Consider the following 14,736-nt stretch of genomic DNA (forward strand, 5'->3'; position numbering starts at 1 on the left):
ACTCGACCAAGTATGCCATTTTTGTACAGTCAACAAGGTAATATACACGAACGCGTCTGTTACCCAGGAAAAACGCGAAGAACGACTCCCTCCGTAGACGCTGACGGGAATGGCGTTACGGTACGCAATCTTCGGCGTTATCGTATCAACAATATTAGGCAGCTGAACCACCGACCACATATGCAACGCAATTTAGAAAGAGGTTCAGTGGTTTTACGTACAGTTTCCAATCGCATTATTTCTTTCAAGCAGCTGGTGTTGCTGAAGGCTGGCAGGTCTCCGGCGTCACTTTCAAGGCGATTATATAGTGATTAGAGTCCCACTTCCGCTGATAATATCACTTGCACACAAATACTCGGTGATTGCATGTGCTGGAAACAAAATATTTTACGTCGCACCACTGTCTTCGTTTCCACCTGCTCGATGAATGCACATCACCTGACGAACACGCACTCATACTCGCTTATAACCTTGGATGTGAACTTGCTGGAACCAAGTGACGCTATTGTTGTTAACCGGGACAGGAAAAAGGTGAAATGGCACCAGAAAACTTGAAAACTAGAAACATCAAAGAACGAAAACCTACACGGCTGATGCTTATAAATAATAATGCGAACAATCTTGAACATAATATTTACATCTTTTCTTTCGATATTTTTCATTATGCTACGCAGTGTACAAAAGTTAGTCTTCGAAGACTACATGCAGAAGCGTAGTGAAAAAGTGCGTGCTAGGGCTTCGTAGTTTTGGCTGTGCTGCCACAGAAAGTTGTCGCCGATATAGACACGTATGCGAGATAAAACATTAAAGAGTGAATTTTGGTGCATCAACATAAAGAACACGCAGTTCAATTTTGTTTGGCGTGCGTTGACTCCGTTCACATGAGCGACGCCTCACTTGGGTGGTCATAAATATAAAGAAAAAAACAAGCGCACTGATTCACAACCGAAATTCTAAGTGCAGCGAGTTACAATCGCTTGGTTAATGAGTCTCGAAGATTCGAAGTGCTGCACACTACGGTTTCTTTCTCTTCGAAACAATCGCAGGGGGCTGTCTTGTAGCTGGAGCATCGTATCTCAATCCGCATATTTCGTTAGATGCCAACTATTAGGTGAACTTGCCCACGGGAGCACAATGTCTCGATTGCAACACCGATATTTACCATACGCAGGAAGGTTGATTGGTCAGTATAGCCCTAATACGTCCACGAATGCAGTCTTAATTGAAATTCGACGTCCCGACCAGGTCTCAGGGACATCGTGAACACCATCATCAAGGCAACGACGCGTATGCTGGAGCTTATTGTGCTGCTGTTCTTCTGCATCTGGGTGTTCGCCACGTTCGGTCTACAGGTGCGCTGCATGACGTCTCATTTGCGCATGTCATGTCTCGACTCACACTAATACAGGAAAGTGTCACTCCTCAGTCGTTATTCATTGTGCCAACAAATTTGTGTCCATATTACTCATGCTCAAACAGTATGCAGCAATGAAACTCACTAGAAATGTAATACACCGTATCGAACTTTCTGAATTCTCTGCTTTCATTCTTGAGAAGGGTCAATTATGCCCAAGAACATTGAATTATTTTAAGCAGCTTTCTTTGTTTTTTTTTTCGTAGAAATTTGTGACATCGTGATTGACCCCACCGGGCACTTAGGTTTGTGAAATTGCGCAGGAGTCACTGTGACGAGATTTAACGAAAACTTTCAACATTTCGTAGACGCATGCTGATTACTTTAGTTTAGGTAAATTAAAAAAAACTCTCAACATGAGTAGCCTGGAGATGCAGCTCCTGGCGTTCCTTAGAGTGGTGGACGTGGCCGCTGGGCAACAACTGACGAATGCACAACCTCCATAAACGCTGAAGAATTGGTTTTGACTGACTCACTCGTCCCACGCAGATGTTCATGTCGGTACTGAAGCGGCGCTGTGTGGTGAGCAGCGAGCGACTGGGTGTGGTGGACGCACAGCTGTACAAGCACATGGCGAACAACCGCAGCCTCTGGATGCGCACGGGCTTCGACAAGGACGAGGATCGCGACCGGCTGGGCTTCCCCTGCGGGAACCTACTGGCTGCCTAGTGAGTGCTGTCTGTCCGAAGTGGACATTGTACCCCGAAGCTGGATGCTCTCGTTAGATTACTTTGTTAATACTCAAATTACCACAGCTTTGATGCATTATTATTAAAATACACGTGTTTAATGTGGCCCGTTGTTGGCTTGTATTGGCAAACCAAATTGTAGTTGTCGAGGTGTTACTGTTGAAACGAGGCTATAATTAGTCCTGAAGTACCGATTCCATCTTTACTTCAACAATGGACGTAATGAGCAGTGCGAGACGGCCAAGAATGGCTATGTAACTATTTTAAAGGCTGGGCACAGATTTATCACGACGGCACAAGACAGAAAGGACATGCAGGTTAGCGTCTGTGTATGTCCTTTTTGTCTTGTCCCGTCTTGATGAATATACGTTCATTGCTTGTGTCGTACCAACATGGCCAGGAGTCAGCCCAATGTTATTACGTACATCATAGTTAGGCAACTCTTGCTTGATATAAATGTGGGTCTTGATATGAACGGCCCACTTCATGCCCCTCTCTTTTGTTTTATTTTTATGCCTGTATGCACGTTCCTTACATGCGTTATTCTACATCAAATGACCTTTGACAGTAAGGTTCGAGTGTTTGACAACCAAGCAGCTTCCTAATGAAAGGGCATTGCGCTAGAGATGCGGACAAATAAAGAAGTACAGGGTACTCAGATACTTTTGATACTAAAACGTATAACTAAATTTCCAAAATTTAATTTCTGATTGATAATTTCACCGTCTCTATATGCATCACCACCGCTGTATGCTGAAAGAGCACTGCCAGACGGTGAAGTCATTGGAACGCTTAGCGCGTATTGGTTGTCAAACATCGCTCGCTTGTCTCCTTTCATTGCTTTGGCAACATCGATTGTGCAGTGCTTGCGAGCCGGGTTTCTCGTGCGTGACGGTAGACGTGGTGGAGGAGCGACGTGTGTTCCCATCCTACGACAACGTGGTGGACGCCGTGCTCACCACCTTCAACATATTCAGCCTCGACAACTGGAACATCCCCTACAACATGGTGCGTCTAATGTTCCCCTCCTCGCCCTTTCCTCTCCTGTTCCTCGCGTTTACGCTGTATCGTTTCTCTCGCCATCCCTTCTCTAGCGTGTCCCTACCCGAGAAACAAGCGCAGACTCCCGTATTGGCCTCCTGTATTGGCGCTTTCTTTGCACTGTTACTCGTTGTAGGAAGAAGCACGCTTTACAGGCAGCTTCGTGGGCTCTGTTGTAAGTGTCGAGTGCGGGGTATTCGTTTCGTAGACCATGGTCGTTGCCGATCGGCAGAAGCATTGTGCGATGAAGCTCGCAGTTGCCTGTACGCTATTCTTGTGATCTATCGACTGAGAACGTCAAGACAGTTTAATGTGTGTATCTAACACTGCGGCCCGCTATGCCTTGTAAGAATGGTTTTCGAATGTATAACTTGATTAGGATGTTTGAAGCAAGCTTTCACCTTCAAGTGTTACAGATAGAAGAACATGCTGTAGAACTCTTGAACACGAAAGTGTTTTATTCCGGGGTCCTTCACGACTCCGCTGACGTATTTTTCTCACGAATATGACGTTGTAAAATATACACTAACAGATGGAAAAGAAAAACGACAAGAAAAGGCATCGCCGCGGGGTCTCGAACCATTAACCTCTCGGTCTGCAGCGCGTGGCAATAACCACTAAGCCACAAAGCGTGCGTTGTCTAGAGTGCAAATTGCAAGCCATTTATATGCACCGTATGCCGTTTGGTGGTCCTCAGAGCTCCACATTTTCGCCGTCAGCAGTGAGTTGGCGCGAAGATGTCGCGTTGGGTAGCGTTGGACTTGTTAGGTCATCGCCTCTCGCGTTTCGGTGAGCACCACCGTCACGGAGCATGGTGTCCTGCGCGCGCGCTTATCAGACTCGCAATTCGGGAGGGCACGAAGGTCACATTACTCGCTGCCGCGGCCGCGTTTACGGAAGCAGCACGCTGCTCGCACACGAAGCAGTAAGAATTGGGGAAGTTGTTCGCGATTGTCCTGTGTATACTTGTGCCACGGTCACCTAGATGGACGCGCGCCCGATACAGGTGGCCGTGCTTGTGCGTTCGTTTCGTGCGTCTTTCTTTGAGTTTGAATAGCGCGCTTTAAGTGCCAAGCCGTGACCAATGTTAGTCCGCACTCGTCCTGTGTATGCTAGTTTCGAGCATGCTTTTTGGTCGAGCTGAGTGCTGCAAGTTTTCAGCTGCTTGCCGTTATTCGCGCGACTTAGCAATTTTTTGCTGTAGTACTCATTCATTCACCCATGTGGCGAAACAATGAATAAACGCTGAACTAGCCATGTCAAGACGCGTTTCACTTTAGTATTATATCGATTCCTAGAAAGAAGGATCAGTCATGTTTTTCATGACTTTCACTGCGTTCTGTCATTAGCTCTTTTTTTTACTTTTCGTGCGGCACTACAGAACCACGACATTTACTGTGCATTTACACTTTGTTCCATGTCTGTGCAGTTGCTGCAGGCTGTCGGCCCCGCGTGCTTCCCGCTGTTCCTGTGTACCGTGATGTTCGGTTCGGCGTACCTGATTAACCTGATGCTTGCCGTCACCGTGCACACTTACGTCTTGGAGAACAACCTCAAGCGAGCTCGCAGGCAACAGGTGTGCGAGCTGCAGTCATGATCTTGTACATATCCGCCTCTCAGATCACGATATCTTATCACCGGACTTGCGGGTGATCCTCCAATCTGCTCTCGATGCGGTGTCATCTTGGTTCTGTTGGGGAATGCTCTTTGATTACAGCACTCCGCGAAACGTTACCTTGATCGTCTGGCTAATTCACGCGCCTTCTTTAAATAGCATTTATTGACGCTTACGCATCATTAACGCGTAGGCGCACCATTTTGTACGACCAGACTGTGCTGTCAATCGTTTCAGTAAATCGCTACTTTTTGATGAACAATAGTTACCGTGTCAGAAACTACGTGCTAGAAATTACATTTTTGTTTCTCCCCTGTCAATCTTTCCGTTGAAGCCGCTGTCATGATTGCAGATGTTGCGTTTTCACGCGTATCTTTAGCGTCGGCTGTAGTTTTATATGTCCCAAAAAAAGAGAAAAATAAAGGGGATGATAGTGACAGGCAGATGTCTTGATGGCGAATCAAACTCGCGTTTCCATGAACAGTCAAGTGATCGATACACTCACTCGACTTCTTAGCTTCCGTGGTTAGTGGTTCGTGTTGCTGGAGGCAACGCGTATTTCCAGAGAGCTGGGTAGTCTACACGTATACCTTCAACACGAAAGAAGAGCTTATGCTCGTACAGTATAGCTGGTGCACCATAGAATATCATGTTAGCCTTTTGATCCTCCCGCAAGAATGCTTCACTAACGCTGCCTTAATTTTCTATTTCTCAAGGAAGCCTCATCGGCATTCTGCCTGTGCTAATGTCCTGTCGTTATTGTGCCACTTTAGCATGCCATACCACTGCCTTATTTTGTTGCGCGAGGACGTAATCACGCTTTCATTATTGGAAATGACCCACTGAAAATTTACAATGCGCAAACTCATGCAACTTGAAGAATGCCACGGCATCGGCGGGTCCCCTGATGCGCTTCCTTTTTTTTTTGCAGATGGAGCAGGGATCTTTAATGGACTTGACGCTCTTCCAAGAGATAAGCGATTTCGAGGTCAATGTGGACCACCTGTACGTCCAGCCACTCGTCAGCCTGGCTCAGATACCTAGCGCCCACAAGGTATCTAAGGCACTCACATTTCTGTGTTACCAGAGCGTACGCATGCCCACGAACGCAGGATGCCTCGCATTGAATGAGTATATCGAAAAATGGAAAGTTAAACGGTGTACGTACCTTGAACCTCTGAACGTTATCACTATCCCCGCTATAAGCAAACACCTCCTGCAGCGGTTTTGGAAAACACGCTTTTCTCAAAGGGAGGTGGCTAAATTAAAATACGACTATTTTCTCCGTTGGGGCAGAAAAAGTTTTTTTTTTTATGTAGCATCTGTGCGGACCAGGTGCCTTTCGTCTTTTGTCATCATCATCAGCATTACTGTTATTTACTCTTAAAGGCCATTTTCAGGGTATTACATAAGGGGGCGGGGGTGACAAAACCCCAATAACAGCATGGTGATTTCTGTACAAAGAAACGAAGAAGCAGATAAAAAAATAAAGATTTAAAAAATAGAGTAAACATGTTAGGATTCGAAAAGCAAAATATGACGACATTGAAACGGGAAGAAAAGAGTGCTAAAATACAGTCACAAAAGTATACTACATGAAATAACAGAGTACAGTGGGAGATTAAGAGTTCAAAAACACGTAAGTATGTGCCTAAGTTTATTGGAGTCCTGTTAATCTACTATACGCTTGGGTAGCGTGTTCCATATCTCAATAGCAGTTAGTAGGAAGGATTTGTTGAAAGTTTTGCTGCGAATAATGAAGTGAACATTGTGAATAAAACAGGTTTTACAAGCATTAGCTGCAAATTAAGTAAACAGAAACCAATAGGTGGGGGCAAAGAGCGCTAACGTATGGATGGTGAGAACACAACAGAATAGGCATCAACAGACATCATGCCTTCTCATCGCTGTTTGTTCCCGTCATAATGATGTACGACTCAGCCCAATTGGGCATATTTTTGCAGAACTGAAATCATTGCACGATCGGCTACATTAGGGTTAACCTCGTACAAGATTTTCACACATTTTACTTAAAGGGCCACTCACCAAGTATGACAATTTTGAGCTGACAAGCGCAATGCGTAGACGAGGCGTTCATGATCACGTTTGCCAAAATTCGCAATGATACGCACCGCGGAAATGGGTCAAATTTCAAGATGAACGCTGCTTCTCCTCCCCTCTGCCGGCGCACGCCTAGAGAATGAGGGCATGACGTAGGCGTAGGAATGGCCCTACGTACACGGCAATGCAGTGACGTTGGTCCTCTACGTAGACGAGTTTGCTCTGACGTGGCCGACAGTGGCACGTAATATGGGGAAAATTATTTAACACGGCGTGCGCAGTTTATGTAATTTGTTGCTTCAAGAGATTAATAAAACTTGCAATAAATAATAAGACGCAATAAAAAAATGTGCGCGTTTTTCTTACATTTTATCCCGTGAAATGCTACGAGATGCGGGGCTACTGTGTCGGCGTTTCGCATGCGTTCGTGTTCCCGTAGTCAGCGCATTCAGCAGACGACCGCCGTGGAACGCTCGTACGCGTTCGCGCTCTCATTGTACTCATCTGCTCTACCGCATCTAAGCCAGCGTTTGAAAACTATCCCGCAGAAGCAGGCGGAAGACCACAAAATAACGCTGGTCAACAAAGCAACACTGCTCGCGTGCTCGGGGGCTGGGCTTGTTCGGCACGTCATGCGCACGTCACCTCTTGGTCGGATGCCGGAAAGGGTGGGGAAGAGATTTGGCTTGCGAAGGCTACGCGGCAAGGGTTTCGAGCTTGCCTCCTCTCATCCTCGTTTCGCGCCGCTTCAAAAAACTGTTTTTTTCCGCTCGTGATGAACCGATTTGAAAAATATTTGTGGCAAAATGTTCCTCATCGGACACCCAACAACGTTAACTAAAATTCGGTATGGGGCCTGGTAAGTGGCCCTTTAAGGCTGAGCTGAACTAGTGGTTTGGTTGGTGAAGTCGTGTTCATTTTGTGCTCCTACTTATCCCTCAGTGCTAGCGGTAAGGCTGAAATGGGAACAGTGGCTGCACGGAAGGACCCGCAGCTCTCGTTCTGTCGATATCGACCCTCCTGTTTGTGGTTATGATGTATCCATTATGAAGTTAGAAGTATATATGATTGCCCGTGTTTGGCTGCTGCAGGTGCGGCAGCTGCGCTTCCAGCAGCGTCTTCGACGCGGCGAAGGGGAGGCCCTGACCCGCGAGCTGGGCTTCGGTGCCTTCGCCGACATGGTGGTGGACGCGGCGAACGCGCCCCGGCCGCTGCTGCGAGCCGCCACGCGCGCACCCAAGCGGCCGACCAGCGAACGCGAGCAGCACATGGACGCCCACGAGCAGCCGCTGTCTGCTGCAGCTGCACCGGTGCTGGTACGCATCGTCAGTGCGAGGCATCTGGAGAGTTTGTGACGATATAGTTTAGGGCGAAAGTCTCGAATTCCTCTACCAGCGTGAAAGGTTGCCGTGGGTGGCGTTGGCGTCAACCCGAGTAATGCAAAAAAAATGTTATGGCGCCACGTTATGACGCCATCGTGACGTCACAGGTCACTAGATTTTATGGAGTGACATGGTAACGTCATCACTTGGCATCGTCACTAAATCAAACGAGTGGTGATACCACGGAGGCATTGAACGACTTTGTGAAGTGCAGAGAACTTTCGCGCTCAGAGGCTGAACGCAACCATAGAGAAAGACCAAAAAAAAAAAAGGAAGGAGCACTACGTCACACGAGGTGAAGCCCACCGTGTCGGCCCACACACGTGATCAAAACGTGAAAGCGCGTGGTAGATTTCAGTAATCTCTCTGGCGTTCTGTTTGAGGTTTCCTGCGCGAGCCGCCTATGTCTGCGACAAACAAGCGCGTTTTGATTAAAAGTGTAAATAAAAGCTACCGGGCGCCACGCCCCAAAGTCTGGGCAAATCTCGTTGCTCGCGTGATTTCGCCGTGAAAGGTCACCGACATGACGTCTGGCTTCAAAACGAGTTGACTTTCCAGGGCTTGCTGCGTGACGTAATGCTCCTTCATTTCTTTTCATTCCTCCAAGTACGCAAGCACGTTGACCGTAGAAAGCGTTCAGAGTGCATCCATATAATCGTAATAGAAGATGATTGATTGATATGTGGGGTTTAACGTACCAAAACCACCATATGATTATGAGAGACGCCGTAGTAAAATACTACGAAAATTTCGACCACCCGGAGTTCTTTAACGTGCACCCAAATCTGAGCGCACGGCCCTACAACATTTCCACCTCCGTCGTAAATGCAGCCACCGCAGCCGGGATTTGATCCCGCGACTTGCGGGTCAGCAGCCGAGTACCTTAGCCACTAGACCACCGTGGCGGGGCCGTAATAGAAGATGGTTTTCAACTCTTAGTCGTCTTAAGCTAATGTGTAAGGGACCGTGTGACTGATGCGATGGGATGTGAGCACGTGACGTTATGCGAGAACAGGTGGACAGTGATTCTCGAGAAAAGGAACGCTATCTTGTCCACTGTTACGCTATACACTGCATTTTATAATTTTCACTTCGTCAGCTATGATTTACTCACATGGCTGCTACAGCTTCTCTTGATTATCTCAAAACGCGCCAAAGTGATGGAAACAAAATGTCAATACGAGTAGACAAACTGTGCGGTTCATGGAGGCGAACCAAATTGATATTTTCTTATTTTTTGGTTTGGTTAACCAACGTTGCTTTCACTATTATTACAAAATTGATCACAGTGTTCAGGTAGAACATTCACGGTGCCACGATTTGAAAACGGCACAGTCTTAAGGCTTTTCTTTTCTAGACTCCTAATAATGGGGCTTTTTTATAGAAGCATTCCGGCATGTTGGTCACTCGCACTGAAAAAAACGCGTGTACTTGCATGTCTCAGAGATTTTTCATTAAAAACATGACGAAAGCATTAGGAAAAAATAAGTACTTCAAGGTTCTTCGGATACAGCGACCGCTTTCAGCCAATACGGAAAAATCTGACTTCTTAATGCTTTATCGGCTATGCAACGTCTAATTTCTGCTTTGACGGGGTGACAGGGTGACAGCTGGGAGTCTTTGTCAGAAGAGTTCTTGTCGAAGCGTTGTCGAATGTAGTCTTGAGCACCGAAGCCGGAGACTGCTAACGTCACATTGCTCGTATTTGCACGCAGGGGGCCGTTCGAGCCCAACGTCGCCAGCATTCGGGCTCTCGAGTGGACATTCCTCTGCGAGGTACACGCTGACGAACATTGCTTGCTTTGTCTGGCGACTGTGCTAAAGTTAACGCGTAGTTTTAGAAAGTACTTACGCTGTGTGTTGACACAGAGTAGATTATTAAAGTGAAAGCTCTGCTACTCTACGTCTCCAAAGGTCGTTCGTCGCGTCGCAATGACCTTAAGACACATGTAGACATGCTCACCCTGCGTGACCGTAAATCTTTCAAAAGTTGGCAATAGCGAAACAGCATTTGACATAGATGACTTTCTACTTGCCTCACCGAACTTCTTAGGTATCCTAAGTTTTAAAAATACCCGGTGCATGGAAAGGCTGACGGCGACTTATACTAGAAAGTTTTAGTGACGGGGACTCCAAAACGCTCTCGTAAGCAGGCTCTTGAGTTCCTTTGTAGCCGCACACAAGTATAACACATTGGAACGTGACGTAAGCCGCTTTGAGGCCGTGGCACTAAATCTGTCTATTGTGGTTGGATGTTCTAGACTAATCCACACCGCAATCGGAGAGCTCTGCAAATTTCACGAGGAACCGTTCGCAGAGCGGTCAAATTATTTCTGCAAGCGCATAACGTAGTTTTAGACAAACTTTCTACACGTGTCTCGCCATTTGAAGGGACGAAGTGTCCCGATGTGCTTGCAGTGTATATGTTCTTATTTGAAGTTGTTGAGCTGAAAAACTGTCTAAAACCGTGCGTACAGTCGCGCATAGTGAAGCTGAGAAGTGATAGCAGATGGCGTGGTCCGTCACGCAGCCGACTGGGCCACCGTGCGACTGGTGTGCCTGGAGCTGGAGAAGAGCCCGATCCTGGACCTGACCATCCACGTGCTCATCATCCTCAGCACACTCTTTCTCGCGCTGGACGGCAGCTACGCGAACGCTCAGTTCAAGAGCATGCTCACCTGGGGAAACATGGTACGTACTAGGTCCGTCATGCACGTGATAACTTCTCACCGGATATCCAGATAGTATGGCATGATGTAAAGATTTCTTGCAGTCGACAGTTTGTCATTTACAGCTTTCGTTCACGACGTCCGTCTTTTACGTATTGGGCGTGCATTGAGATCTGTAGTGAGTGTGCGCTGTCTACCTAAAGAAGCCGCCTGTTAAGGACAACGTAGCTCACATAAAATTCATGAGATTGGAGTGACACTCTAAATCACACCTTGTTTATAGGGGCGAAGCTCCTAACGCTGCCGCTCAGTCCCTCCTCCGTAGCCACCCCTTACTTCTCAGAATGTTCAAGTGATCACTAGATGGCGTGGACGCGTGTTGCGTGTGGTTTAGTTTGATAGAATGGTGGACGGACACACAGGTGGACGAACGAATGAGTTGAAAGCCTGCGAAACTTCACCCCACTCATCATCATTCACTCATATGCTGGCAATGTTTCCTTGTCACCTTGTTTTGCTAATGATTGCTGGTATTTGAATTTAAGAAAGCGTTTTTTTTCTGAAGAAAATTCAGTTTCACCAATAAAAAAAAATACTTGCTTCGCGTTTTGTTGTTCTTCAAGAATGCCTAGTTCACAACAACCGAAATCCATGGCGGTGTTCATTTCGTTCAGTGTGAACAAAGCACCAGTGTTGGGCAAGAAAACGTCAGGAAATTCTGTTTTGGTGTATGTTCTTTTTTTTTCAAATAGCGCATGTACGTTTACTTCAGCCATGTTCTTGTTTCGCCCGACCGGTTTTTGTCAAACCCTTGACACATGCACGAATGTACGTGCAAGCCTGTCTCTTATTTCACGTACCAAGCGCTTTCTAGTGAGGCATAGACTAGTCTGAAAGCAAGTACTATTATTATGTTTGCACTAACTGAAATACGTCAAGGCGACGCGTCAAGGCGACTTTTAGCTGAGCACTCATAACCTTCTATCAACAGTTGCGATTCGTGGTCGGCTTTGTCGCCAGCCGGACGCGTACTTTAAATCACGTATGAAACTTCGCCTCGTAGCACGCAACACCGCAATGCAGGCGGCCAGCGTGGCGTTCTCGGTCGAGATGACGATCAAGCTATCCGCACGGGGCTGGTCCTTCTTCCACAAGAAGTTCTCGGTCCTCGACCTGGGCGCCGTGGTGTGCAGCATCACCTCCGACTTGCTCGTGCTGTTCCGCTTCGAGGTGGGCGTCCGCACTCGCTTCCTCCGCCTCTTCCGACTGGTGTACGTGGCTCGCACTTGGGACACGCTCTTCTACATGCTCAACATGATGCTGTCGCTGCTCAAACCGCTCATGAACCTGCTGCTCGTCATCATGCTCGTGGTCGTAGCGTTCGCCGTAGCCGCCGAGGACATCTTCGACTCTGGAGACCGGAAGCCGGTGTCACGGTGACCAATTTGCCCTCATGTAACATGTGTTGTCTTTGCTAGACACAAATTAATCCAATTGACATTTAGACCAGGGAAAGCGTAGAGGAAGTGTATTGTTGTGTTCAAATCTAGCGTAGTAACGGTGACGTAAGTTGCAATGAAATAAAGTAAACGAAAAATCGCCCTTGCTGTCAGTGGGACCCGAACCCACAACCCCTTGATTACGCGTTGGGTGCTCTACCAATCGATCTTCCACGGAAGGCACTCCCATTTTCGGAACAGCGCAGAAAAGAATCGCGAAGGAAGACTAAACGACACGAGTGCTCTGACAACTAGTTGCTTTGTTCAAACGAAACAAAAGGAAGCAAGAACAAAACATGCATGCGCAACCTATGCATGTGACAAAAAGCTACGCATGTAGCATCTATACGTCTTCTCCAAATACGTTAGCTCCTTTGTGACTCGCCAGTCTTTCTTCGTGATTCGTTTCTGCGCTGTCCCAATATGAACACAAGCCCAGCTCTCCTTTTCGCTGCGCCTCCCTGTGCAGTAGTCACGTACTCGAGGCGGCAGTTGGCCAAATCACCTTCGCAGGTGTGCCAGGGGGATGCTCCGGTTCGGAATCAACGAAAAAAAAAGAGAACTGGTTCCAGGAGCACGGTGCATTTAAGGTGATAGCTTTTTTTCTCCAGATACATACTCCGCCCTCAAAGGAAAAAAAAAGGAGGGGGGAGTTGCTTTCGTGAATCTGGCATTCAAGCTTACCCAATGTCATGCCAGCGTATCTGAACAGCGTTCGCTCCTCAGAAAATCACACGCTGCCCGTGAGATGGCGCAATGTTCTTAGCGATGAGAACTCGCGCCGTAATTTCTCCAGCTCAGAAAATCGCTTACACTTTGCCCGTGAGGTGGCGCAATGTTCTTACCGACTCTAGGGAGCCTACATGAACGGCCGTTTTTAGGGTGATGTCAGCCTTTGACCCACTACATGCCGCCAACGCACCGCCGCCCGTAAAAACACAATGTTGCCAGACAGCAACGCCGCGCTGTCGCCCCATCTTGGTGCCCGCACTGCGTCTACGCCCGGTTGCGTTTAGTTCTAAATAATACGGCGTCGAACGTTGCGGTAGCGTGTTAAACGCTGCCGGTGAAGCCTTAGAATGCCTGGATGCTGCGTACCGCTCTGCACTAACCACAACAGAAAGGGGGTGCGAATGTTCCGCTTCCCAGCGAGCCCTGGCCGACGACAACTATGGCTGGCTCAAGTGAAGCGAGACGGCTGGGAGCCCACCAGTGCGTCTCGTATTTGCTCTGTGAGTACTGCGTATTTCGTTCACTGTTTTTTCCTGCGGCACACGTATATGTGTTTCGCGGTGTTCGCGAATGAGTAGATAACCGAAGTTGTCGTTGCTGCGTCCACGCATTGCGAGTTGGAAGCCCACAAACGGGACGCGTCCGCGCGTTCCGTCCGTCCGCTCCAAAATGGCGGCGCACAGAAAACTATGCTGAATTTGGTAGAAGCTGGCAACAGCGTGCCCCGTTGCCCGCTGGTTTTGGCTGAGTTTTTTGAAGGCACTTATTAAGATGTCTCCACCCTAAAAACGGCCGTTCATGTAGGCTCCCTAACCGACTCGCCGTCGTTTCCCCAGCGTATCAGCGCGTTCACCGCGTGCGCTTCCACACGCTTCGCTTGTCGTCGCAACGCCGGACACAAAAAAGTTTCAGTGAGATAACGTTGCGTTCGTGAAAATAAGCAGTAGCTCAAGACACCCTTTAACACGAAAGTGTCTTATGCCGGGGTCCACCAAGACTTGAGTGACGCACTTCCGTCACAGAAATGACGCCAAAAAAATACACACGAAGAGAAGATTAAAGTCCCGTCAACGGGAATCGAACACACCATCTCTCAGTCAGCGTCAACAGCTGCCGGGCACGCTATCCAATATACTCTGCAGATTAAAAAAAGTCTTTTTTTTTTCTACCACTGCCCTCTCTCAGTGCTCTTCCCAAAATGTAGTTATGCATTATCACCGTGTCATTTACAGTACGTTACTTCAACGCGTCGCTTTCACGCGCATGTCTCGCTTGGTGCGTTTTCAATAGGGGAAGTACAATTTTGCCTCAACACGCCACCAGGTGCCGACGCTACCCAAAGCGTCGGCGTGGCTCATAGCATCCATCCATTCAAAAATAGCTCTGCGCTGCAACCACGGTGTAACATACAAACACACGTCCCCAACTAAACTTTTTGTATTTTACACCGTGGTCTGGATGTAACTACGCGTTTCCCGCTTACGTTTGCCCCGCGGAATATTGTGGCCGGTTAACAGAGAAGCCACAACGCGCATTGCGTACTCTAACAAGCCGAAAGAAGGTGATCTGATCAGAACTTTGAGGTACGAACCAAAGCGGTGTTTAAGGGCGAAGCTCCTTACGCCGTGGTTTAT

General features: G+C 47.7%; 1 protein-coding gene across 1 annotated transcript in view; it reads left to right on the plus strand.

Annotated features, from left to right (window-relative positions):
• Nucleotides 1–14,736, plus strand: part of LOC119167176 (sodium channel protein 1 brain) — an 83,854-nt gene that overhangs the window by 6,823 nt on the left and 62,295 nt on the right. The window contains exons 6-14 of the mRNA XM_075868014.1: nt 1,246–1,352; nt 1,904–2,082; nt 2,967–3,111; nt 4,574–4,720; nt 5,691–5,813; nt 7,912–8,136; nt 9,918–9,978; nt 10,733–10,893; nt 11,955–12,307. Coding sequence (XP_075724129.1) covers nt 1,246–1,352; nt 1,904–2,082; nt 2,967–3,111; nt 4,574–4,720; nt 5,691–5,813; nt 7,912–8,136; nt 9,918–9,978; nt 10,733–10,893; nt 11,955–12,307 — 1,501 coding nt within the window. The remainder of the gene's footprint in view (nt 1–1,245; nt 1,353–1,903; nt 2,083–2,966; nt 3,112–4,573; nt 4,721–5,690; nt 5,814–7,911; nt 8,137–9,917; nt 9,979–10,732; nt 10,894–11,954; nt 12,308–14,736) is intronic.

Source organism: Rhipicephalus microplus, chromosome 1 (genome assembly GCF_043290135.1).
Source record: "Rhipicephalus microplus isolate Deutch F79 chromosome 1, USDA_Rmic, whole genome shotgun sequence".
In the NCBI taxonomy this organism is placed as follows: Eukaryota; Metazoa; Arthropoda; class Arachnida; order Ixodida; family Ixodidae; genus Rhipicephalus; species Rhipicephalus microplus.